General features: G+C 42.9%; 1 protein-coding gene across 3 annotated transcripts in view; it reads left to right on the plus strand.

Moving 5' to 3' along the window:
• Positions 1 to 26,813, plus strand: part of GFPT1 (glutamine--fructose-6-phosphate transaminase 1) — a 49,075-nt gene extending 22,262 nt beyond the window's left edge. For 2 of the 3 annotated variants that reach the window (XM_073569121.1, XM_073569120.1), the window contains exons 4-20: positions 1,204 to 1,329; positions 2,204 to 2,262; positions 4,866 to 5,000; positions 7,434 to 7,495; positions 7,579 to 7,658; positions 8,208 to 8,261; positions 9,734 to 9,839; positions 13,924 to 14,087; positions 15,441 to 15,536; positions 16,134 to 16,231; positions 21,719 to 21,839; positions 22,096 to 22,253; positions 22,438 to 22,552; positions 22,662 to 22,789; positions 23,924 to 24,091; positions 24,175 to 24,336; positions 24,486 to 26,813. In XM_073569121.1, the coding sequence (XP_073425222.1) occupies positions 1,204 to 1,329; positions 2,204 to 2,262; positions 4,866 to 5,000; positions 7,434 to 7,495; positions 7,579 to 7,658; positions 8,208 to 8,261; positions 9,734 to 9,839; positions 13,924 to 14,087; positions 15,441 to 15,536; positions 16,134 to 16,231; positions 21,719 to 21,839; positions 22,096 to 22,253; positions 22,438 to 22,552; positions 22,662 to 22,789; positions 23,924 to 24,091; positions 24,175 to 24,336; positions 24,486 to 24,530 (1,877 nt within the window). In that variant the 3' untranslated portion in view covers positions 24,531 to 26,813. The remainder of the gene's footprint in view (positions 1 to 1,203; positions 1,330 to 2,203; positions 2,263 to 4,865; positions 5,001 to 7,433; positions 7,496 to 7,578; positions 7,659 to 8,207; positions 8,262 to 9,733; positions 9,840 to 13,923; positions 14,088 to 15,440; positions 15,537 to 16,133; positions 16,232 to 21,718; positions 21,840 to 22,095; positions 22,254 to 22,437; positions 22,553 to 22,661; positions 22,790 to 23,923; positions 24,092 to 24,174; positions 24,337 to 24,485) is intronic. The other variant, XM_073569122.1, reaches the window with a different exon arrangement.
• The last annotated feature ends 324 nt before the right edge of the window (positions 26,814 to 27,137 follow it).

Below are 27,137 nucleotides of genomic sequence, written 5' to 3' on the forward strand. Positions count from 1 at the left end.
TTTTCATTATTCTGATTCTCTCATTCACATCACTAGTTCGTTTTATTTTCTTACATACCGGATGGTCTGCCATCCATCTTTGAAAGAAACACATCGGTTATTTATTAATCAATACCTTGTTATTTTTTATTACACATTGTTGTTGTTTCTTTTTTAATTTCTATGATAAAAATTACAGATCTCCATTTTTTTTTATTTTTGTAGATGGGAAAACTTTCAAAATTTGCAGGGTGCGTATGATGCCAAGGTTTCTGTGGAGTCTTTTGATGACGTGAAACCTTACACGTAGTCAGCTTTTTGCTGCGCCCAAGACTTGTGCCAGATATTTGTTTTCCAACAAAAACAGCTTCAGGAATAAGTCATTTATTCACATTACCCCCTCCATTCTCCGCACTGCCCCCCCCCCCCCCCCACTAAGGCTTAGGCCCTGCCAGAGGATTTCATAATGGAATCGAGCATCTAAATCCAAGTCCATGGAGAATTCCGGTTAAAATGAGCCAAACGAATCCATCCAGTGCAGAAATGTAAATGGAAGCCATGGCGCATACGTGAAGTGAGCCTGAAAACCAGCGGGTAGAATGCCCCCTCCTCAGCACCGCAGCGTGACTCGTTTCCTGCAAATGAATGCTCCTGATTAGAAGCAATTCTGAACGTTAGATGTGGCTATTTTAGATGGACGTCTTTTCCTGCCTCACATTATCACTAAAAACTAGAAAATCAAACCTACCCCCTGTGAGAAATTCCTCCACAATAGAAAATGGTAACACATGCCGTACCCCCCGCGCTGTAACGGGAGCCCGTGCTTAACCCTTCCTCCTTGTCTTCTGTTCTCCTTTCTAACTCCCTGGCTCAAGGGAGATGACAATGGTGATAGATCATTGTGGCTTGTTAAATGAAAACCATTCACAGCTCTCTACAACAACGGCCTCAGCGGGGGAAAAGAAGTATCGACAAGGGAATTGCTTAAAAAGCAGTCCCATAAATTAATGTCTTGTTCTAATCACCGCATTAATAAAACAGCCAATCCACATTAGTGTTCCAATAATTATTGTTTTCTTTTTACAAATAATATAGGATCCGTAATTGGTAATTTCTTGAGCTGTACTGCAACTGAGGGCTGTTTAGTCCTGTTCATCCTTGCAAATTCTCTCCATAATTATTATTTTTATTTTATTAATTTTTTTTTTTTTTTTTTTTTTATAGAGCAAGAGGACCTTGATCTGGACCTTGAATTTGAGGTTCACTTGGGAATTGCACACACCCGTTGGGCCACCCATGGAGAGCCCAGCCCTACAAACAGTCACCCACAGCGCTCTGATAAGAGCAATGGTACGTGGCGCAGTCAGCGGGAGGGTGTAGCTGTAGGAGTTACAAATGCACCTGGTCCCTGTAATCTAGGGGACCCCAAAAGATCCCATTACTATTAAGGACTTATGATAGTTGGGGACCCTGTTGTAGATTTTGCATTGGGGTCCATGCGCTGCAATCTACCCCACTGGTACTCGCTCGGTATAAATTGGGTTGTGATTTTGGAGCCTAAGGGGTTATATATTAAAGGGTTCTCGTATCAACCTAAGTGTACAATTGCTAGGGGTCCGAACTTTCCCAGGGCCCACTCCGTAATTTGCTGCCTGTTGAAGTGGGGGTCACACGTGTGCACTATTGGTTTTGTAGACCAGTAGGAATAAATGGAGTGGTGGTCCCGCATGCTGTAAAGTTACGACACTTTCAATCTGTGCAGAACTTCATCCGGCAAGAAACGTGATTTCGGCACTGAAGACTGCAGGTCTGCATTGCATTCAGCGGCTCCATTCCTGCGGATTAGTACAGTAGATGGATAATTTATAGATGTCTGAGCTCCAAGTAGTTTATTCCAGATCTGGGCTAATGACCTTCAGGGATTTATTGCTCCCAGTCATGCTACTTTCCCTCTCCCGTGTTTCCTGGCATTAATGATGTGACCTGCCTCCCTGTAGGGGTTAACAGATGTGCCCAAGTGTTCAGTTTGTAGCATCGCTGCATGCACACAGGATCTGGGGGTCTCGTACATAAAACAAACGCGGCAATAGTTTGGGATAACGTAAATATACTGTGCCTCACATGTGGCCTCCAGATTCCGCTGCTTCAGATCATTCATCATGGTGGGTTTATTTTTTTCCTAGTGGCAGGAAATGACATGATTTTTCTCCCCCCTTCTTTCTAGAATTCATCGTTATCCACAACGGAATCATCACAAACTATAAGGACCTGAAGAAGTTTTTGGTGAGTGGTCTCTGTACAAAGCCCTGCTGGTTCCAAACATCCCTGGTGCCATACAACGTGTCATATTCGCATGGCAGGAGAGCCCACCTTAAAGGGTTATTCTCATCAGTGTTCTTCAGCAGTGCACCGCTCCTCTTCCTCCTTGCTTGCTGGTCCCGAAGATTGACAGTTCAGACCAGCGGCATGCTCCTGCAGCTGGTCCAAACTGTCCTCTTAACCTCTAGCGCAGGGACACTGATGATGGCCAGATCCAGCGATCGGGATAACTTCAGAACGGCACTTACAATCTCTATAGCAAAGAACCTGCAAGCGCTGCTCTCCTTGCCAAGGAAACCGACCACCGCTGTGAAGAGGTTATTGCAAGAACTCTGCAATTTTACCCATTTGTCAAGATAAGACCACCCCTTTTAAGTGCATTTAAAAGATAATCTATAATATCTCTGCTCTGAAGTGAACGCGCAGGGCAGTGTACGGGCTCAATAGTCTGGGTGGTAAGAGTGGTGCATAGACCCATTGACTATTGAGCCCGTCCACTGTCCTGTGGCGCACAATCAGGAGCTGAGTACACCAGAGCGGTGTTTTGAGTGATCGGTGGGAATTTTGGCATCTGAGACTCCACCGATTAGCAGCGCATGGCTGCCGTATAATATATATATATATATATATATATATATATATATATAATATAAAAATGATTAGTTACACTTTAAACCTCACTTGAGGCTCAGTCACATGTGCATGTGAGTCCTGGAGACAGACTAGATCTTCCGGATTTGTTGCATGGCAGAAAACGGCGGTCCTCAAAGGACGTTGTAGATTTGGGGTCCGGCTGCTTCCAGGGAATACTAGTTCGCACTAGTAAAATTTATTCTTATTCATTATGAACACTCCCACATGGAAAATGAAGTATTAGTGGACACTCGTTACGTTTTGCCCATCTTGTGTTCATTGTATCGCCAGGGTCCACAACATTTTTCTAATTTTGGTTCTAGACATTACCACAATTAATTTTAAACAAAACAATTCAGATGCAGTTGAAGTTCAGACTTTCAGCTTTCATTTGAGGGTAACCACATTAAAATTGGATGAAGGGTTTAGGAGTTTCAGCTCCTTAACATGTGCCACCCTGTTTTTAAAGGGACCAAAAGTAATTGGACAGATTAAATAATTGTAAATAAATTGTTCTTTTCTAGTACTTGGTTGAAAACCCTTTGTTGGCAATGACTGCCTGAAGTCTTGAACTCATGGACATCACCAGACGCTGTTTCCTCCTTTTTGATGCTCTGCCAGGCCTTCACTGCGGTGGTTTTCAGTTGCTGTTTGTTTGTGGGCCTTTCTGTCTGAAGTTTAGTCTTTAACAAGTGAAATGCATGCTCAATTGGGTTGAGGTCAGGTGACTGACTTGGCCATTCAAGAATATTCCACTTCTTTGCTTTAATAAACTCCTGAGTTGCTTTGGCTTTATGTTTTGGGTGATTGTCCATCTGTAGTATGAAACGACGACCAATCAGTTTGGCTGCATTTGGCTGGATCTGAGCACACAGTATGGCTCTGAATACCTCAGAATTCATTCGGCTACTTCTGTCCTGTGTTACATCATCAATAAACACTAGTGACCCAGTGCCACTGGCAGCCATGCATGCCCAAGCCATCACACTGCCTCCGCCGTGTTTTACATATGATGTGGTATGCTTTGGATCATGAGCTGTACCACGCCTTCACCATACTTTTCTCTTTCCATCATTCTGGTAGAGGTTGATCTTGGTTTCATCTGTCCAAAGAATGTTCTCCCAGAACTGTGCTGGCTTTTTTAGATGTTTTTTAGCAAAGTCCAGTCTAGCCTTTTGATTCTTGATGCTTATGAGTGGTTTGCATCGTGCAGTCAACCCTCTGTATTTACTTTCATGCAGTCTTCTCTTTATGGTAGATTTGGATATTGATACGCCTACCTCCTGGAGAGTGTTGTTCACTTGGTTGGCTGTTGTGAAGGGGTTTCTCTTCACCATGGAGACTATTCTGCGATCATCCACCACTGTTGTCTTCTGTGGGCGCCCAGGTCTTTTTGTATTGATGACTTTACCAGTGCTTTCGTTCTCAGTATGTACCAAACTGTAGATTTTGCCACTCCTAATGTTGTAGCAATTTCTCAGATGGGTTATCTCTGTTTTTGCAGCTTAAGGATGGCTTGTTTCTCCTGCATGGAGAGCTCCTTTGACCGCATGTTTCCTTCACAGCAAAACCTTCCAAATGCAAGCACCACACCTCAAATCAACTCCAGGCCTTTTATCTGCTTAATTGAGAATGACATAACGAAGGGATTGCCCACACCTGTCCATGAAATAGCCTTGGAGTCAATTGTCCAATTACTTTTGGTCCCTTTTAAAAACAGGGTGGCACATGTTAAGGAGCTGAAACTTCTAAACCCTTCATCCAATTTTAATGTGGATACCCTCAAATGAAAGCTGAAAGTCTGAACTTGAACTGCATCTGAATTGTTTTGTTTAAAATTCATTGTGATAATGTCTAGAAGCAAAATTAGAAAAATGTTGTCTGTCCAAATACTTATGAACCTAACTGTACATGAAATATTATTCTCTTTGCAGGAGAGCAAAGGCTACGAGTTTGAATCCGAGACTGACACAGAGACCATTGCCAAACTGGCCAAGTATATGTATGACAACCGGGAGAACGACGGCATCAGCTTTGCCACCCTAGTAGAGCGCGTCATCCAGCAGCTGGTGAGCACAGTCCTCATCCTTGATTCACTTTCTGATTTCTTAACACTTGATTTCAGCATTTATTTATTTTTTTTCTAAAGCCAAACGCAGGCAATAAAAATCATCCCAAGTTGGTCAATTTTGATCTGTTTTGAAAGACCGGACATGTTGGGTTTTAATATGCTCAAACCTTTGACACTGCCATTCACCGTGGCTGGCGGCTGTCTTCTCTCTATGCTTGGCGTTATTCGCATCATCTGATTAATGTAAGAGCTGTGTGACCGCCATTATGGCTGCCATTACAACTACTACAGTGGTGGTCATCCAGTTTTCCCTTTTTATCATTACAGCAATATATCCAGAGCTTCTGCACAGCATTAGTGTGTATCATTAAAAACTGACTCTGGACACTTTTGATATCATTGTCTACTTAGGCCTGTTTCACACTTCCGTTTTTTCAAATCCGTCAAAATCCGTTGGTTTCCGTAAAAAAACGGATCCGCCATTTTTTTGCAGGATCCGTTTTATTGTCCCATAGACTTCCATTAGTGGTTACCGCGGATCCGTCAAAAAAACGGAAACGGATCCGTTTGGCGGACACAAAAACGGAAGTGTGAGGTGCTGGCTGCAGTCTAGCATGGAAAATGTTACTATTCGTTAGCATTTGCCATGTTGGACTGTGGCCAGCATCTATGTACAGTGGGGAAAAAAAGTATTTAGTCAGCCACGAATTGTGCAAGTTCTCCCACTTAAAAAGATGAGAGAGGCCTGTAATTGACATCATAGGTAGACCACAACTATGAGAGTCAAAATGAGAAAACAAATCCAGAAAATAACCTTGTCTGATTTGGCAAGATTTATTTTGCAAATTTTGGTGGAAAATAAATATTTGGTCATTAGCAAAAGTTCATCTCAATATTTTGTTATATATCCTTTGTTTGCAATGACAGAGGTCAAATGTTTTCTGTAAGTCTTCACAAGGTTGGCACACACTGTTGGTTTGTATGTTGGCCCATTCCTCCATGTAGATCTCCTCCAGAGCAGTGATGTTTTGGGCCTGTTGCTAGGCAACATGGACTTTCCAATCCCTCCAAAGGTTTTCTATGGGGTTGAGATCTGGAGACTGGCTAGGCCACTCCAGGACCTTCATATGCGTCTTACGAAGCCACTCCTTCTTTGCCCTGGCTGTGTGCTTGGGATTATTATTGTGCTGAAAGTCCCATCCACTTTTCATCTTCAATGACCTTGCTGATGGATGGAGGTTTGCACTCAAAATCTCACGATACATGGCCCCATTCATTCTTTCATGTACACGGTTCAGTGATCCTGGGTCCCTTTGCAGAGAAAGCCCCAAATCATGATGTTGCCACCACCATGCTTCACAGTAGGTATGGTGTGTGTTGTTTTTTTTTTTTTTTTTGGATGCAACTCAGCATTTTGTCTCCTCCAAACACGACAAGTTTTGTTTCTACCAAACATTTCTACTTTGGCTTCATCAGACCATATGACATTCTCCCAGTATTCTTCTGGATAATCCAAATGCTCTCTAGTAAACTTCAGATGGTCCCAGACATGTACTGGCTTAAGCAGGGGGACACTTCTGGCACTGCAGGAGCTGTCCCTGATGACGTAGTGGACGTAGTGTTTTACTGATGGTAGACTTTGTTACGTGGTCCCAGCTCTATGCAGGTTATTCACTAGGTCCCCCCGTGTGGGTCTGGGATTTTTGCTCACCATTCTTTTGATCATTTTGTCCTCACATGGTGAGATATTCCGTGGAGCCCCAGATCGAGGGATATTATCAGTGGTCTTGTATGTCTTCCATTTTCTTATTATTGCTCGCTCAGTTGATTTCATCACACCAAGCTGCTTGCCGATTGCAAATTCAGTCTTCCCAGCCTGGTGCAGGGCTACAATTTTGTTTCTGGTGTCCCTTGACAGCTCTTTGGTCTTCACCATAGTGAGTAGAGGACAGAGGAGCCTCTTAAAGAAGTTACAGGTCTGTGAGAGCCATAAATCTTGCATATTTTTAGGTTACCAAATACTTATTTTCCACCATAATTTGCAAAATAAATCTTGCTAAATCAGACACGGTGATTTTCTGGATTTGTTTTCTCATTTTGACTCTTAGTTGTGGTCTACCTATGATGTCAATTACAGGCCTCCCTCATCTTTTTAAGTGGGAGAACTTGCACAGTTGGTGGCTGACTAAATAGTTTTTTCTTTTTCCCCCCCCCCCACTGTATAACAAATGGTGGCATTTGCCATGTTGGACTGCGGCCAGCACCTATGTATAATATATAGTAGTATTCGCTATGTTGGACCGCGGCCAGCACCTATGTATAATGTATAGCAGTATTCGCCATGTTGGACCGCAACCAGCACCTATGTAGACCCAGGGATCAGAACAGTATATTTGGATCTGTAACCATGTGCTCTTGCTTTATCTCACAGGAAGGTGCCTTTGCTCTAGTATTTAAGAGTGTGCACTACCCCGGCCAGGCTGTTGGGACCAGGTAACCTTTCTAATAGAGGATCATGGACTATTGGGTTGTAGATGTTTGGCGTGTGTCATGTTAATGCTTTGATTGCTTTCTAGGAGGGGTAGCCCTCTTTTGATGGGTGTACAGAGTGAACACAAGCTATCTACCGATCACATCCCGATCCTGTACCGCTCAGGTAATTATACATCTCCGGACCACTGCCAGGCTAGTCGGGAAGCCGTGCACGGCCTTGGCTTTACTCACTTCAGTCATAAACTATGCAGCCCTGGCACTAACCACATGGGGCATGAAGCTCGTGTATAGTCGCCATTGGTCCGGATGGATATTTGGGAATATATTGCTTTTTGATGTAACTATAAGACATGCCTCCGGCTGAGCATGTGCGATATCGCTTCCTATTGACGTATTGTATTGTGCTGGGCATAGTACGGAGGGTGGGGTCGGGGTTAATGGTATATTGTCCATATGCATTGTCCCTAATGTTCACAATTGATTTTCTATAAGCTGCAATCCAGTTACAATCACCATTGTGTCGTTGTAACGTGTAATATTACCGGCCTCTGTCAGTTTGCTTCTTTCATGTGATTAGATGGCTGTGCTTACCCGGGTGCCCTCGGCCGACGTATGTGACATATGCATTCCAGATCGCTGCAATGCATAGTTTGCCCGTGTCTTTGATGTGTTGTCTGATTGGTGCTGTCGCATTTTTCATTGTCATTTTCAGTGTCCCAAAGCATCGATTATCCTCTAGAGGGACCGCCCATTGTAATGAATGCAGGTGCCCGTCTTACCAGCCTCGTATTGCATTATATGCCTTCTCTCAGAAAGGGACTATATTCATATTACTGGTTTCTGGTACTGTTCTCCATGGAGATCAATCTGTGTGCCATCCCATAATACAGCACCATGAACAATATAGCCCTCATTGATCAAACACTGCCTCTCCGATGAAGAGTCGGAGTGAGATCATTGAGGTTATATTCTTCCTTTCTAGTTGTCATCCGATACAAACAGATCTGCCATGATGACTTCCAATGCCTTTAGCGGAGCACAATCCTATTTATGCTTTGTGCAATTCCCATTTTTGAACACTAGGTGGTGCCATTTATCTATAAATTGAATTACATTACTCATTTGGTCAAATTTTTTTTTTTTTTTTTTTTTTTTTTTGGCAGTTACTACTGAAAACCTAAATGTCCCCCAAACTCTGTGCCGATTTCAGTTTCTCCAAACTACTTCTAGAGAAATAGCTCTAAAATTTCCAAGCACTAGAGTAATTGAGCGTTTCAGTGCATTCAGGTTACTAGATTTCTTGGCACAGCATGGTTACTTAGAGCATTTAGGACATGTTATACACTATAGATTCTGCCCTCACATTGGTGGAAACCGTACCAGAACGTAAAAAAAAAAAAAAGAGAACGTTCCTTACCTTTTCTATCCCTCTCGGGGCATGTAAAATCAGGTCGTTATTTTTCTGCTGCTTACGTTTCAGGGAATTTTTGCATTCGCTAAATTAACGGAAGACCTATGTATGGGGAACTAATCACAATTCTGCGAACTACAAGCTTTATAACCTCCACCATTTCTTATGTTGTGGAATTGGCTAGGCGGTCACACTCGACCGCTTGGTGCCCAGCTGGTACATTGTGGGTATAGTATTGCACTTATGTGGGGGGCCTTTTAAAAAGTCCCAAATTCACCTACCGATTGGTGATCAGTCAGATGATGTTTTAACATTGGCAAAATGACAAGGTGGATACCTCACCTGAGAGCCTGCTAGTAAAGAAATGGCCTCCCACCTGAGAGCCTGCTAGCAAGGAAGCGGCCTCTCACCTGAGAGCCTGCTAGCAAGGAAGCGGCCTCTCACCTGAGAGCCTGCTAGCAAGGAAGCGGCCTCTCACCTGAGAGCCTGCTAGCAAGGAAGCGGCCTCTCACCTGAGAGCCTGCTAGCATGGAATCGGCCTCTCCTGATCATGTGCCTAGAAGACTGATCTACGAGTATGGGATCGTTTGCAGATCCACATGCAGCGGCCCCGGTGTACCAGTCTGGGGTAGAAGCCTTTACCACCACATAACTTCAATGCTCGAATGCTTTCCATAACAAACTCTGCTTATTTTTTTTTTTTCCTGCTTCAAGCTGTATTTCCTCCAGTTGGGCTGAAATTTTCAGACTAAGGACTCTTCTTGCCCTTCTCTTACTATCTTCATCTACTAACACCAAACAAAACTTTGTCATTTTCAATTTTGAAGGATTGGAAAAGAAAGGAAGCTGCTCCCTTACCCGAGTGGACAGCACGACCTGCCTGTTCCCTGTGGACGAGAAAGCTGTGGAATATTACTTTGCCTCAGATGCCAGGTTAGTGGTGAGAAGCATCGGCTGCCATCACATTATACATTCTGTTGGCCGTCTGTATACCCGCTCCAGCAGGATACTGCAGTTTCATATATTCCTTACATATGTACAGTTATGTGAAAAAACATTTGCCCCCTTCCTGATTTCCTATTCTTTCGCATGTTTGTCACACTTAAATGTTTCAGATCACCAAACAAATTTTAATATTAGACAAAGATAACACAAGTAACCACAAAATGCAGTTTTTAAATGAAATGGAGGTCTTTATTATTAAGGGACAAAGAAATCCAAACCTACAGGGCCCTGTGTGAAAGTGATTGCCCCTTAAACCTAATAGCTGATTGGGCCACCCTTAGCAACATCAGCAATCAAGCATTTGCTATAACTGGCAATAAGTCTTTTACAACACTCTGGAGGATTTTTGGCCCACTCATCTTTGCAGAATTGTTGTAATTCAGCCACATTGGAGGGTTTCCGAGCATGGACCACCTTTTTAAGGTTATGTCACAGAATCTTAATCAGATTTAGTTCAGAACTTTGACTAGGCCACTCCAAAGTCTTAATTTTGTTTTTCTTAAACCATTCAGAGATGGACTTGCTCGTGTCTTTTGGATCATTATTCTGCTGCATAACCCAAGTGCACTTCAGCTTGAGGTCATGAACAGGTGGCTGGACATTCTGATTCAGAATTTTTTGGTAGACAGTAGAATTCATGTTTCCATTTACCATGCAGCAAGTCTTCCAGGCCCTGAAGCAGCAAAACAGCCCTAGATCATTACACTACTACCACCACCTTATTTTACTGTTAGTATGATGTTCCTTTTCTGAAATGTTATCTGTTACTTCTACGCCAGATGTAATGGGATGTACACCTTCCAAAATGTTCAACTTTTGTCTCGTTGGTGCGTATAGTATTCTCTCCATAGTCTTGAGGATCATCAAGATGTTTTCTGGCAAAACTGAAATGAGCATTTATGTTCTTATTGCTCAGCAGTGGTTTTTGTCTTGGAACTCTGCTATGCAGGCCATTTTTGTCCAGTCTCTTTCTTATGATGGAGTCATGAACACTGACCTTAACTGAGGCAAGTGAGGCCTGCAGTTCTTTGGATGTTGCTGTGGGGTCTTTTGTCACCTCTTGGATGAGTTATCGCTGTGCTTTTGAGGTCATTTTGGTCGGCCGACCACTCCTGGGAAGGTTCACCACTGTTCCATGTTTTTGCCATTTGGGAATAATGACTCTCACTGTTATTCGCTGGAGTCCCAAAGCTTTAGAAATGGTTTTATAACCTTTTCCAGACTGATAGATCTCAATTGCTTTGTTTCTAATTTGTTCAAAAATGTCTTTGGATCTGAGCATATCTAGCTTTTGAGGATCTTTTGGTCTACTCCACTTTGTCAGGCAGGTTCTATTTAAGTGATTTGATTTAGAACAGGGGTGGCAGTAATCAGGCCTGGGTGTGGCTAGGGAATTTGAACTCAGCTTCCCAAAGATGTGATAATTGTTTTAAGGAGGAGCAATGACTTTTTCACACAGGGTCCTGTAGGTTTGGATTTCTTTTTCCCTTAGTGTTACCTTTGTTTAATATGTAAATTTGTTTGGTGATCTGAAATATTTAATTGTGACAAACCTGCAAAAGAATAGGAAAGACTTTTTCGCACAACTGTACACTGTATGTACAGAAGTATGATGACACTTCCTCATTACACCTGAAGATGTAATGACCTGTCATAAATCTATAGCCATTAATTTGGAGTTGATTCCACTCTTCCGGGAAGACTTTTTAAAAGATTTTGGTGGTGTTTGTGGGAATTTTTGTCTTATTATCCAGGAGAGCATGTGTGAGTTCACTGTTTGTGGAGCGGGCCAGGTTCACATTCTTTTTCAAGTTCATCCCAAAGGTTGAATTGTGTTGAGGTTCGGGGTTTGTAATGTTCTTCCACACCAAACTCGCCCAACCGTGGCTTTAAAGACCTTTAGTACTGGGGCACAGTCATGGGGAAACGGAAAAGGGCCTTCCCAAACTGTTACCATAAAGTTGGAAGCTACAATTCTCCAAAATGTCTTGCTATGCTAAAGTATAAAAATTTACCTTTACTGTAGCTAAGGAGCCTAGACCGACCCCTGAAACACAGCCTCAGATCGTTAGCTCTCTTCCACCAAATTTTACAGCTTTAGGCAGGTAACACTCTACTGACATTCACCAAACCCAGATTGGTCCATCAGATGCCAGATAGAGCTTCTCTATCTGTCTCTTTTCTAAACCCGTTTCTACTGCTATTGAGTCTAGTGGCAGCATTACACTACTCCATCTGACACTTGGCATTGTGCTTGGTGATGTAAGGCTTGCATGCAATTGCTCGGCCATGGAAATCCATGGAATATACACAGTTTTTGAGCTGATGAGGAGGTTCTGCGTCTTCATTTATGGAGGCGAACATTGGTGACTTTTATCACTGTCCCCCAGCCCTCGGTGACCCCTGCTCTGTAGAATTACGTGATCTGCGCTACATGGCTGAGTTGCTGTGGTTCCTTCCACTTTTCTATAATGCCACACAGTTGATGGAGGATTATTTAGGAGGGAAGAAATTACATGATCTGATTTGTTGATGTCCAGTTACAGGACCGTGCTGGTATCAGTGACCTCATTCAGTCAGCCATGTTAGTAAAGGCAGACGGTACAATGAGGCCCTGTATTTATACTCCTGCGTCATTGGGTCTGAATGAGGATGCTGAATTCATTGATTGATGTGTGTCCCAATACTTCTTGTTTATATAGTATATCTACCCATTTTGAGATTCATAGAATCCTAGAATGTTAATACAGAATATCATACCTGTACTTGGTCAAATAATTGGACTTAAGTCCAAAAGGGGCAACTCTATAAGCAAACACACTAACAGAGAACCAAATGAGTTCAAGAATGCCCAAATTAAACCAATATAGTCATCAATAAAATACACACAGAACTTGATCTCGTGCAAAAAGGTATAAATATTTTATTCGAAAAAATTTCTTTTTATCCTCTAAAATATCAGTAAAGACAAAATATGAGACATAGATAGTGGAGAACAATATGACCAAACCACCCGACATCGGTATATGATACCGTGACTAGATGAACAATCTATCGGTGGCTCTTCTAGATAGGGTTAAAGGGAAAAGAGAATCCTCCAATTCCTAATCAGGCACTCGGGTTAAACTACCTATCTAAATATATCACATTGTAGTGCCATAAGTATGGAGGATCATTATAACCTCAGTACCAGGCACAGTGGCCCAACGATTAACCCTAAGGTATTAAATTCTGAGCTCCCATCAACAGACCACTAGTCCACATATAACGAAGATGGTTTTCTTACCCATAGTGGTGGTCGGGGGGTCCCGCCAATACCCCAATTGGAGCTCCGAATTTAATACCTTAGGGTTAATTGTAGTCTTTCCTTGTGCAAATGAGAATAAAGATGATCCTTCTACAATGTGACAGCCCTTGAAATATTTGTAGACAGCTATTAAGTCTCCTCTCAGTCTTCTTTTTTGCAAGCTAAACATTCCCAAATCCTGTAACCGTTCCTCATAGGACATGGTTTGCAGACCGGTCACCATTCTGGTCGCTCTTCCCTGAACTTGCTCCAGTTTGTTGATGTGCTTTTTTAAAATATGGTGCCCAAAACTGGACATAGTATTCCAGATGAGGTCTGACCAAAGAGTAGTAGAGGGCAATAACGACCTTACGTGACCTAGACTGTATGCTTATGTTAATACATCTTAGAATTGCATTTGCCTTTTTTGCTGCTGCATCACACTGTTGACTCATGTTCAGTCTGTGATCTATTAGTATACCCAAGTCTTCTCTCTCTCTCTCTCTCTCTCTCTCGTATTAACTATCCCTCCTAGCTTTGTGTCGTCAGCAAATTTAATCAGTTTACCCAAAAGCATTATCATACCAGAAGCACGTGCATCCTCAGATGTAGATTTGATGCCCTTTGGGGATCCCTGCTTGCAAAGTTTGAAATTTTATAATGGGCTCTACTGAATGCTCCAATAATGTGAGGCCCGATAAACTCACACAATGCTTTGTATTTCAGTGCTGTCATTGAACACACAAACAGAGTCATCTACCTTGAAGATGATGACGTAGCTGCTGTTGTGGACGGCCGTCTCTCTATCCATCGCATTAAGAGAAGTGCCGGAGATCACCCAGCACGTGCCATTCAGACTCTGCAGATGGAGCTGCAGCAGATCATGAAGGGTAAGTGTCAGGCTGTTGCTGCTTGAGTGATGATCTAAGGGTACATACTTTAGACTTGTCAGTACATCTACAAAGGCCAAAGATGGGATCATCTGACAATTATATTGCTAAAATTTTCAAACCCTAAAATGGTTTGTTTAGGTTTTTCACAAGTCTGTAGTCACTCTAACTGCAGACCTGTAAATGCTCACATTGTGCACACTGCACTTTGTGAGGATTTACCGGTCCTGGCTGCATCACAAAGCGGTCATGTGACCTCAAATATGCAGTATGCATACTCCCAGCCACATTCCTACTAGACGTGCACAGCCTCTTTCAATTCACTTGTAGTGAGAGAGGCTGCGCACTTCTAGTTGGAATGTGTCCGGGAGTATGCATTTTCTATTCTTGTGGTCACATGACTGCACAGTCTCGCCGCTGGCTCCGATAAATATTAACAAAGCGCCCTGCATGTGACTTGAGTATTCACAAATCATTTCTAAAGGTGGTTTCACATTGCATTCAGGCACCCGTTCGGTGCTTGTGTCCGAACTCCCTGCAAAATGGGGTTTGGACATATGCATGGAGGGGCCACAGATGACAATGGTGTTGGCAGAGTGAACGTTGGCTCTACCGTACATAAATTTTGGGTGTATACACCTACACTTGTCAAAGGGGTGCATCATTATACATGATACTTGCTGCGCCGATTGGGCAAACGCCGCCAGTGGTTTCCTGATGTATATCCTGCTTCAAAAAGATGCAGGCAAGCCGGTGTTTTAAAGACTCCATATGCATATTCCAAAAGTTGTTAATACATAGATTTCTAGGAAGTATAATGGAGGAACAGTGTAACGCAATGCAAATAAAAAAACAGGAGAGATGCTGAATGATTCCATTTCCTATGCTCTCTAAAATTGACATGTCAGGAGAGCTGACAGATTATTTAATGGTTAACGAAACATGAACTATTAGCTGCTACATCAGACTTGTCTGAAGACCTAATTACGGTATAGGGCGAAAAGGATAGAACTGTGTATAGAGACAAATCCCCATCAAAAGGGGATGTACCTTAAAGGGAACCATTATAGCCTGCTGGGAGGATCTGAAAGGGCGCGGTAGTAAGAGGCAAGAATGAGGTGCAGCACAATAGGGTGTGATGTAAAAGGCTATAAAATGAGAGAATAGCAGCGATTGTGGCTGACGTGCAGGTGTCAGATCACAAGTCTGAAGGAGTGAGTTATATCTTTGCAGGTGAGGGCAGGATGGATGGATGTAGTTGCAGCACTGAAGATGGAATGAGAAGTATTAGAAGGCGCAATGTTCACATGATAATGACTACTAACGGATTACATTTTCTTGTTTGATTTACAGGCAACTTCAGCTCTTTCATGCAGAAAGAAATCTTTGAGCAACCGGAGTCCGTGGTCAACACCATGAGAGGACGAGTGAACTTTGATGACCTGACAGGTAAATCCGTCTGACTGTTGTCCTCATATAGAGTTATTCTCATGATGTGAAATTGGTTTAGTTAGGCAGCATGAAGATAAGCAAATTTACAATTGACTTGCCTTTTCGATCTGCTGTCATTCTCCTGCAATTTGAGCTACTAGCTATTAGTGTATAGCTTGTCTAGTTACATTCCAGGAGATGAGTTAACTCCTAGCATTCCAGTCAGCTCTCTCCAGCTCATTGATTTCTGTATAGCAGTTAACCACTTGCCTCACTCCTTCTCAGCTTCTGACCAAGCTGCTATTATCAGTCCTGCATTATTACAATCTCTCACCCTAGCAGTTTCCAGAACAGTTCTCCTTATTATGGCTCTCATTTTCCTTGGCCTTGTGCTTGCTCAAATGCAATGTTATCTCTGTATGTAATATGTATGTAATATAGTGATAACAACGTAAACTGCAGAACAATGACAGAAGGAAACTGACCAGAACTGTTATTCAAGTGGAGACCTCCTGACTTCATGACAGATTGCCTATCTGTTTCTCTAGGTGCTTTGCCCTACCTCTTTAGTATCCTGTTAGACACCCTTGTACAATGATAACTCTGTTTTTACAGTGAATTTGGGAGGTTTGAAGGATCACCTTAAAGAGATCCAGAGATGCCGGCGACTCATCCTCATCGCTTGTGGGACAAGTTACCATGCTGGAGTGGCTGTGAGTATTATGCCTTTGTGATTTATAGGCTAAACCTTGTCAAGTTGTAAATCATTTTGTATTATTTAAATAATATTAAAATGCAATTTTATAATAGAAGTCTTAATGCTGAATTAGAATTTATTTCGGCAGAGGTGCAGCATGTACCATTGGAGCCAGCAACAGCCCTAATAATTTACTGCAATTTGCACATTTATTCTAAAGCAAGAGTCACACTACCGTATAACACGGCTGAGTGCTATGTGATAAAACCTCGCCTAGTACTCGGCCCAGTGTTTTACTATGGGGCAGATCAAATCTGCGATTAGTTTCTCATGCCAATTTGGATGAGCAGTCAATTGCAGCATGCTGTGAGTGGCAACGAGACTCGTCTATGGGTGCGAGTAAAACATTGCACTGCCCTAAGATGTCATCCCAGTGCATTCTGATATATGCCGAGACAGGCAATGGAGGAGATGGAGAAATGACTTTGTTCGTCTCCTCCGCAGCTGTGCTGTGATGCTCTCGGGCCAGAGGATCGGAGCACTGACTCGGATCACGCTCGTAGCAGAACTGGAGCCGAGTGTCATGATCATATCACATCCGATGCTCTCGCATGAGATGTCATACACTAGTCTGTTTCCAGCCAAATACATGGCATGGTCTTCAAACCAGATCTTCGCTCTCTGCCTGTTCCATACCAGTAAACGTGACAGGTAGTAGATACTGTTTTGTTCCGTACAGGTGAAGTATGAGAGTTGTCCTGTGCATCATCTGCACTTGCTACAAAATGCGTAACATGCTACAACCCAAGTGTGCACCGTCCTTAAACCTGCTGAATGCACTTCTGTGCTTATGGGGTATTCAGATGACCTCTGCTAACTCAGATGACCACCGTTCGAGGGTACAGATTGAAGTTGAATTTATGCCTTGCCATTCTGGTTGCAGTACAAAAGCCGCCTGGAGCTTACTTGCACTATGTTACAGCACTTTTACTTGGGTTTAAACATCGTCATAGACATAATGGTTTCACAGTAGTTTGTTGTTTTTTTTTTTCCCCCTGTTTAAGGCAGATATAAGTCTAATGACGAATTGCCCAATATGTTGATCCAGAGTACAGTGATACCCCTGAGGCAGATGCCAACTGCCACATATTAGGGGAAAAATCCCTTCCCGACTCCATACTGCAATCAGACTATTTCCTTGGATTAACGCCCCATCGCAGAATCTAGTGCCAATAACCAGTAATATAATATTTATCAAGAAACGCATCTAGATTATTCTTGACGTTTTGTAGTGAGTTAACCATTACAACGTGATGTGGCAGTGCGTTCTATAGTCTCACTGCTCTTACAGGGAAAAATCACCATCTGTGATTATGATGGAACCATATTTCCTCTTGGCGTAGAGGATGATGCCCCCTTGTCCCTGTCGCAGGCCTAAGTGTAAAAAGATCATTAGAAGAATCTCTACTGTCCCCCTCATATATTTGTACATTGTAGTTAGATCATCCCTAAGCCTTTGCTTTTTTAAAGTGAATAACCCCAAGTTTAATGACCTGTCTTGGTATTGCAGGCCACCCAATCGCTTTAACCTTGGTTGCTCTTCTCTGCACTTGCTTTTGTTCACCTATGTCCTACTTATACACTGGTATCCAAAATTGTGCACAGTATTCTAAGTGTGGCCTCAATAGTGACTTCTATAGAGGCAAAACTATGTTCTCCTCATGAGCATCTTTGCCTCTTTTCATGCATCCCATTTTATTTGCCTTTGCAGCAGCTACCTGGCACAGATCACTAAAGTTGAGTTTGCCGTCCACCCATACACCAAAGTCTCTCGGTAATAATTTTACCCAGTGTTTTACAATTCAGTACATAATTATTTTCTCTGCCCAAGTGCATGACCTTACTTTTACCTACTTTAAACTTCGATTGCCATTTTCGAGCCCAAGCATTCCGCTTACATAAATCCCTCTATAATATTACATTATCCTCCTTTGTTGATTACCCTGCAGAACTTAGTATCATCTGCAAAGATTGAAATTCTAAATAAATATGTTAGAAAGAAGAGGGCCCATTACTGACCCCTGTGGTATCCCACTGCTAATGGGAAATCCTTTTTAATTGGCCTCAGTAATGATATGTCGATAGGTGATAAAAGGCTGATTGCTGAGGATTCACACTGCTGGGACTCCCACCGATCACTAATGGTGGGATCTTGCAGTCAGGACTGAGTGGAGTGGTGAGGTTTTGCATGCACGCTGCCTCTCAAATCATTGTTTCTAGTGATCCATGGTTGACTCCCGGAGAACAGAAGTTTCTTAGCCATTCTGCGGATGGGTGATAAATATCCACTGTTAGGATATAAAGGCTGAGCACTAGTGTTGGATGTTAAACAGAATGTACAAATAAATAAAGTATTAAAATGCTGGTGGGACAAGGACTTGTCTTCAGGTCTATGGATTAATATATAGGAAAAGGGGTTAATCTTATTTTGGTTTGCTGAAAATATTTAGTACTGGCAGCCAGTTGAATTTTGCGGTCTGTTTCCACCCTGAGCTAATTCTTTCAGTTGCGCGCTCTGTAATGGGAATGTGTCTCATATTGTGTACAGCATTTAGTGTCTATGTACTGCGTGTACAGATTGCGCCCTTCCCCTTATATTTATATGTACAATACTTTGGCCCCGATTCATTAACTGGAATGTGTCGTTAGGACATTTTCTAATGTTTAAATAAATAATTGTAAAATACATTTAGCACAAAAACTGATATAGTTTTCCGTATTACAATCTTTAGTAAAAATACAAATGATAGATATTGCACTTTTCACACTGGCTACTAGGGCTTTTTGGACCCTTAATTTCCTTTGTCAGGAAATAACATTAGCCACAATGAGCAGACCCTGACTCTAGCTGTTGTGTTCACGCATCTAATGAGCGTTGTGCAAAGGTTATTGTGAATGGAGGGGGAGCGGGGTCAGCTGTGGCAAAGCCTATTGTCAATGGTGGATCCTGTGTCATCCGCTTCTCCAGCGATGCTCTAGGAGTGCTGAACGCCTATGGAGAAAAACCCACACACCAGAAGACTTCATCCACTTCACATTTATGTTAAGAACCTATAACGCTGCCCTTCACCTCGCCAAACAGACCTACTTCACCACCCTGATCTCCTCACTAGCCAACAACCCCAAGAAACTTTCTGACACTTTTCACTCCCTCCTCAGGCCAAAAGCACAAGCCCCTATCAGACATTTGTGCTGATGACCTGGCCTCCCACTTTACAGAAAAATAGATAATATCCGTCAGGAAATCTGCTCCCATCCACCAAGTGCTGTGACTCCCATCCCTTCCTGAATCTCCCCTGGCTCACTTTCCACATTTGATCCCATCACAGAAGAAGTCTCCAGACTCCTCTCTTCTTCTCGTCTGACTACATGCACTACCGACCCCATTCCCTCACATCTCCTCCAGTCTCTCTCTCCAGTTGTCACAACTCGCCTAACTACAATCTTTAATCTCTCCCTCCTCTCGGGCATTTTCCCATCCTCCTTCAAACACGCCATCATTACTAAAGAAACCCACTCTCGACCCATCCTGCACAAACAACTACAGACCAGTCTCCAATCTCTCCTTCATCTCTAAACTTTTGGAGCACCTAGTTTACTCCCGCCTTACCCGTTACCTCTCCACTCACTCCCTTCTAGACCCTTCACAGTCCGGCTTCCGCCCCCTACATTCGACTGAAACTGCACTCCTCAAAGTGACCAATGACCTTCTGACAACAAATCGTAATGGTGACCACTCTCTGCTCATTCTTCTTGACCTATCTGCAGCTTTCGATACTGTTGACCACCATCTCCTACTTTCTAGGCTCCAGTCGCTAGGCATTAAGGACACTGCTCTCTCCTGGTTCTCTTCCTATCTCTCTGACCGCTCTTTCAGTGTTTTGTTCTCTGGCTCCATGTCATCTCCTCTTCCTCTTGTTGTCGGGGTACCTCAGGGCTCAGTCCGTGGCCCCCTTCTTTTCTCTCTACACGGCCCCAGTTGGACAGATCATCAGCAGATTTGGCTTTTAGTACCATCTTTATGCTGATGACACACAACTATACACGTCATTCCCCGACCTTACCCCCACTGTACTACAGAACGCCAGTGACTGTCCGCAGTCTCCAACATCATGACCGCTCTCTATCTGAAACTCAACCTCTCCAAAACTGAACTTCTTCTGCTCTCTCTCCTTCACGTCCCATATACAATCTCTTGCCCGCTCTTGCCGCTTTCACCTAAAGAACATCTCTAGAATCCGCCCTTTTCTCACCATGGAAACAACAAAAACCCTCACTGTAGCATTGATCCACTCCCGCCTGGATTATTGCAACGCTCTATTAATTGGCCTCCCCGTCACTCGACTTTACCCTCTCCAGTCCATACTTAATGCAGCAGTCAGGGTCATCTATCTGACTAATCGGTACTCGGACGCATCCGTTCTTCGCCAGTCCTTACATTGGTTGCCCATTCATTATAGGATCCAATTCAAAGTACTTGTTCTCACCCACAAAGCTCTTCACAGTGCAGCACAACCCTACATCTCCTCCCTCATTTCTGTCAATCTGCCTAAGCGACTGCTGCGCTCTGCAAACGACTTTCGACTAACCGCTGCACTTATCCGTAACTCCCACTCCCGACTCCAAGACCTCTCCCGTGCTGCTCCTATCCTCTGGAATGCTCTACCCCAAGACATCAGGACTATCCACAATTTGCATAGTTTCAGGCGCTCCCTCAAAACACATATGTTCAGAGCGGCCTATCACGTTCACTAATCAAAGTCATTCTATGTGTAAGTGTGTGTGTGTAGCCCATTCACTATCTTCATCCATCCCTCACTCCCTCAAGATGGCTGGACCATCATTGTAAATATACAATTGTAAATACAACCCTGTACTCTGTATCTCCCCCCCTCATTGTAGATTGTAAGCTCTCACGAGCAGGGTCATCTTATTTTGCTTTAATTATTGTATTGTTAACGTTGTTACTTATGACTTGTGTTTTGAAACTGTTAAACTGTAAAGCGCTGCGGAATATGTTGGCGCTATATAAATAAAGATTATTATTTATTAGCAGCTGTGCACAGAGGTGTTACCTGTCATTGTAATCCTGCCTCTGATGATACGGAAATTGCTGAATACTCTTATCTGAAAAGATGAGCAGTAAGAGACTAAAAAAAGACCCAGTGATCACAATGAAAATTGCATGATTACTGAGATGATATATGGATTAATTGGGCCAATTATGTGGTTTTTAGCTGCTGTCATTTGTAAACCACAGCAGTCTGTACGTTGGTGCAGTTTTCGGCACACAAATCAGACTTGATATGGCCTCAAGGTGTGAACTTTTATAGTACAAACGTCAGAGCCAAAATGGTAAATGGGGTGCAGCACGGGGCGGGGGTAGACTTCTAGGATGCATTGAGGATAGTCCTTGCTGACGGACAATATCCTCTTCCCACAGACTCGGCAGATTTTAGAAGAGCTGACGGAACTGCCGGTCATGGTGGAGCTGGCCAGTGACTTTTTGGACAGGAACACCCCTGTCTTCAGAGATGATGTGTGCTTTTTCATTAGTCAGTCAGGTAAGTGGATCACTTCCTGGTTACTTATTTTTTTTTTTATATTTTTCTGTTTTATAAAGAGAATTATGTGCTGATCTGAATGTCGTGCATTGGAAAATGTCACTGCACTGACGGCCAGATGTCCTACTTAGGAAAATGGGTGACACCTGTAATGGCCACCAGATTGGTCAGTGTCCCTAATTGAGATATAGATAGATAATTTGTTTTATATATAATTTTTTTTTTTTGTGCTTTACAACCTACTGTTTTTCCACAGGAGAGACCGCAGACACCTTACTTGCGCTGCGTTACTGCAAAGAGCGTGGTGCCCTGACCGTAGGCATCACAAATACTGTTGGCAGTTCTATCTCACGGGAGACTGATTGTGGGGTTCACATTAATGCTGGACCTGAGATCGGTGTGGCCAGCACAAAGGTGAGCACTGACCCGGAGATTATTTTTTGGGCTATGGTCCCACCTCGATGATGCGTGAATAATTTCCTTACACAGTCTTGTTAGTGTGCACAGCACGGTGAATATCGTCCTCCATACTGTGGAATGGGTTTTCTATCCTGCGGATCAGCTTTCATGTATATTAAAGCCAGTTCTCTCTCTTCAGGCGTATACTAGCCAGTTTGTGGCGCTCGTCATGTTTGCACTCATGGTTTGTGATGACCGCATATCCATGCAGGACCGACGTAAGCAGATTATGCACGGCCTGAAGATTTTACCAGGTAAGTTAGACCCTCGCCTACGTCAGACATTGTGGGACGAGCCGGGTGATGTCACTGAACCGCTTTGTCTGCCTTCTTGGACTGATATCCTCCTCCTTCTCTTTCCCAGATAACATTAAAGAAGTCCTGAGCCTCGATGACGAGATCCAGAAGCTGGCAGCTGAGCTGTACCAGCAGAAGTCTGTCCTCATTATGGGTCGCGGATATCACTATGCAACCTGTTTGGAAGGAGCCCTGGTAGGTGGAGTTGTCACACCCACTCATCTGAGGCATCAGAATAGTGGTGGTTTTTTTATTTTATTATTTTTGTTTTTTAAATTCATGGATGTGGGACTAAACCTTTTGGGATTTATTGAAAATTTTGCACCATTCAGTGTTCATAATTTTCAAGGAGGAAGACTGTTTTCTTTTTTTGTGGACTGCTCAGAAATGGGGGGGGGGGGGGGGGGGGAAACAAAAAAGGAAACTCTCCTGTAAGACCATCAAACGAATATGGTAATCCATTCTGCAGCCAGTAAGGCCTCCTTCACACGTCCGTGTTTCCAGTACATATGGTATTCGTTTCTTTTTTTCACACATACCACCCCCGTACCCATTATTATGGGCGCTATGGACATGTTCATTTGTTTCTTGCAGCAGGAATGACAAGAGCCAATACAAGGGTGTGTGGATCCTTTAAACTCCTATTTGGCACACTGATGGCATCCATGTGCCATCCGAGTGTAACATTGCACAGTATAGGAGAACCTTTGTAATTTTTTTTTTTTTTTTTTTTTTACTTTTTCCACCCATACCTGGATAAATGCTGATGGTAAAAATGGACACAGGATAAACTGATCCAAAACAAGGACCTCGTTACCATATATATATATTTTTTTTTTTTTTTTACACGTACGTGTTTAAACATGGACTTGTGCAGGAGCCCTAACAGAGGCTAGAGAAGGCAAATGGTGCAACATTTTTAATGAAGCCTAATTGAAACATTAATTTTTAGTTCTGAAATGCATGCCTTTAAGAAAGAAAATACAAAAAAGTGGATGATCCCTTTAGGGGAAACGTTCCTACAACACTGGATCACTATACAAAAATGACGTTCCTGCATCCAGCTGCTGGATTGGGCCGCGCATTGTTCAGATAGTCCTGTGTTGCCGTATTTACCGGTTTCTAAGATTATTTGTTATCCATCTTCTGTTTGACCCTTTAGGTAAAATGCCCCTTTGCAATAATTCTTTAAGACCTCCTTTATAATAAGGCTGGCAGATTACCCGACTGTTGTGCTGTTCGTATCCCCCCCCCCGCTTTAGTTGCCCGCTTGTACCCGGAGCCTTTCTTACAAGGGTATGTAATACATTTACTTTTTATTTCCTGCAGAAAATTAAGGAAATCACATACATGCACTCAGAAGGGATCCTGGCCGGAGAGCTGAAGCACGGCCCGCTGGCTCTGGTTGACAAACTTATGCCGGTTATAATGATCATCATGCGAGATCACGCCTACACCAAGTGCCAAAATGCTCTGCAGCAGGTGGTGGCACGACAGGTAGGTCCAAGGCCGAAAAACGGGCAGAGTGACCTACATATTGCATATACGTTTTTACATGATTGTACCATCTTTCCATCCAGGGTCGGCCTGTAGTGATCTGTGACAAGGAGGATACAGAAACCATTAACACCATCAAGCGCACAATAAAGGTACCGCACACAGTGGACTGTCTGCAAGGAATCCTGAGTGTGATCCCCTTGCAGCTCCTTGCCTTCCATCTTGCTGTGCTCAGAGGATATGATGTGAGTTACATTTCTGTATTGCATCTTTCTGTATTGTTAGGACATGGCGATATATAGATGTGTCCTGAGATATCCATGTTATAAAGTGGGGACCATTATTAATCTATTACAACCCCTCACTCTTTTTTTTTTTTTTTTTTTTTCTGTAGGTGGATTGTCCTAGAAACTTGGCCAAGTCGGTGACTGTAGAATAATCCTCAGCAGTCGGAACAGAAGACACTATATTTCTTAAAGTTTTTTTATTTTAATTTTTTTTTTTTTAAATCCTAATTTTTACTTTTATATTTATGTTTCCGTGTTTTTTATTTTTGCTATTTCGATCCATTAGTAGTTTTTTCGCTGCACCTTGTAAATGATGCGGGCAGAATACTGTAGAATCATAGTTTGTATTGTGATCACGACCTGTAGAGTAGTCATTCCCTCCAGCTTCAGTAACCGGGACAGAGGTCTAGTGATTTGGAGCGACTCCTGTCATGCCAAGTCCTGCACTTTATAACTCTGTCTGTTTACTCTATGGCCACCCCAACGTAGACATGGTCTGTCCACCTGTACAAGTGTGCCAAGAGTAGTGGTGAGCGAACGTGCTCAGATAAGATATTATCCGAGTGTCTTCGGCGTGCTCGAAAAATGAGTTCCTGTGCCTGCATGTCTCGTGGGTGCTCGACAGCCATAACACATGCAGCCGCGGGGACTTGAACGTATTATTCGAGCACGCCGAAGACACTCGGTTAGCACCTGGGCATGCTCGGATAACACTCTCATCACTAGCTACGAGGCCATGTCCTGTCCTTGCACACAGCCATGCTCCTTATTCCTCTAAATACCTGACTGTGAAGACGCGGTTACACAAGCACAAGTGGTTACATCACACACCCAACGTCAGGTCGAGTATGGAAGTGGGAGCAACCTGTGCACCGGGAGCCATGTGTCTTCTGAAAATCATCGAAATTACTGGAACCAGTCACCATTTTACAGTAATAGGAGAAATCTCAAACCCCCCCCCCCCCCCCCCCCTCCTGTTATTCCAGGAGACCAGGGCTTCACATTCCACATTGGTTCAGACAATCAGTCTGGTTCATATTCCTGCCTTATTGATCTTTTTTTTTTTTTTATATATATATATTTCTGAATTTTTGTTCCTCGTTCATCTTTGTGGCCTCCTCCCAAGGCTTTCTCAGTCTTGCTGGACAGACTGCAATCCCACCTGCGGCTTCACTGTCCGGTGACCTAGCGGGGGCATAGGATATAGATTCTTGATGGTTTTTCTATACCTTTTGTTGGTACTGGACTTCCTTTACGGTTTAGCAAATCATGAATTGAACGTTTTCCACATGTGCGGCGGTCTGATCCTCGGGTTCGCTCAGAATAATTGGCCTTTTATCTTCACCTTCTATTTATATACATATATATTATGTAAACTACCTTTTTAAGACTTTAAGTTTACTTTGCAGTAAAGGGGTTGTCTGGGCATCCAAGATTGATCTGTCCATACTATAAGTCATCAATATCTGATCGGTGGGGGTCCGACACTCGGCACCACCACCCATCAGCTTGTAGACCGCCCAATGTAAATTGTCCGAATATGGAACTGCGGATGAAAATAATGTCCTGTGGACCTGCTCCTATTCTATTGCTTGGTCATCGATAGTCCATGGCCAGACAACCCCTTTAAGGGCTTCTCCTGGAACCACCACAGACATCTAGAATTAAGTAACTGTGAAATTGTCCTTTCTGTCAGCCTGCTAAGGTCTCTCATTTGGAAGCCATATTTAAAGGTGCGATCGGGCACCCATTGGGTGCCAATGCTGCGTCTGGCGCATCTGGCAAAGGTTTAATTATGTAAAGTGCACACATTTCTCACATGTGATGCCTTTCTATGGCACATTAAAAGGGGTGTACATGGGGTCAATTTTTTTTTTTTTTTCTTTAATTTGCAAACAGCGCGACTATTGTATGTTGGCTCGGTCTGGTATTGCGGCTCAATCCCAGTTCAAGTGAATGAGGTAAAGTTGCAATATTTGACGCAGCTCAAAAAAAAAAAAAGACCTTTTTTTCCCGTCCCGAAGCCTTAACCTTTCTCCATGCACCTTCCCAACCATCTACAGGCAGACTCCCTGAGATATGAGATGAAGGCTTTTAGAGACCTACACGTGCACTACTAGAGATGAACATGTATAGGAAGGACAATGTGACTATTTTTTCTATGTTTTTTTTCCACGTCCCTTTTTTTTTTTTTTTTTTAAATCTTTATCTGTTTTGTATTGGAGATGAGATGTTGGTACTTTAATGTTGAATGTGTGTCGTCTTATTTTATGTTCTATTTTAACTGGAAAGAAAATGTCAAAGTTTCCATTAGATAGAAAAATGCTGTTCTCGTCAAAGAAGTTTACAAAGGACCAAAGATGCGTACAGTGCTTGTAAAAACACTTGGATTCTGTGAAACAATAAATATTTGGACATGTACATGCATTTACCTATCCTCTAGTCTGTGCGTGCTTTATTAATGAAGTATTTGTGACACAAGCTGATTTATTGTATCCTCAGGAATGTTACACTGCATTTCCAGCCGACTGTCTGTAGGTGGCACTGTCGCTATTGCAGTTTTAGATCAAGGTTTTGGACATATTTATCTTTAGTGAATCTCCCCCATAGTTGGCAACAGGTCACACATTGCATCACACTGTAATGAAGGCCTTAATTTGCGTTGTTCGCAAGAGTAAAATCCTCTGCTTCAAAAACGCAATAATCGCAGCATATCTGAGTGTGAACCTGCAGAAAGGAGTAACATTTTTTTTCCTTGT

Source organism: Dendrobates tinctorius, unplaced genomic scaffold, assembly GCF_039654945.1.
Source record: "Dendrobates tinctorius isolate UK_male_01 unplaced genomic scaffold, ASM3965494v1 ptg000022l, whole genome shotgun sequence".
Taxonomy (NCBI): domain Eukaryota; kingdom Metazoa; phylum Chordata; class Amphibia; order Anura; family Dendrobatidae; genus Dendrobates; species Dendrobates tinctorius.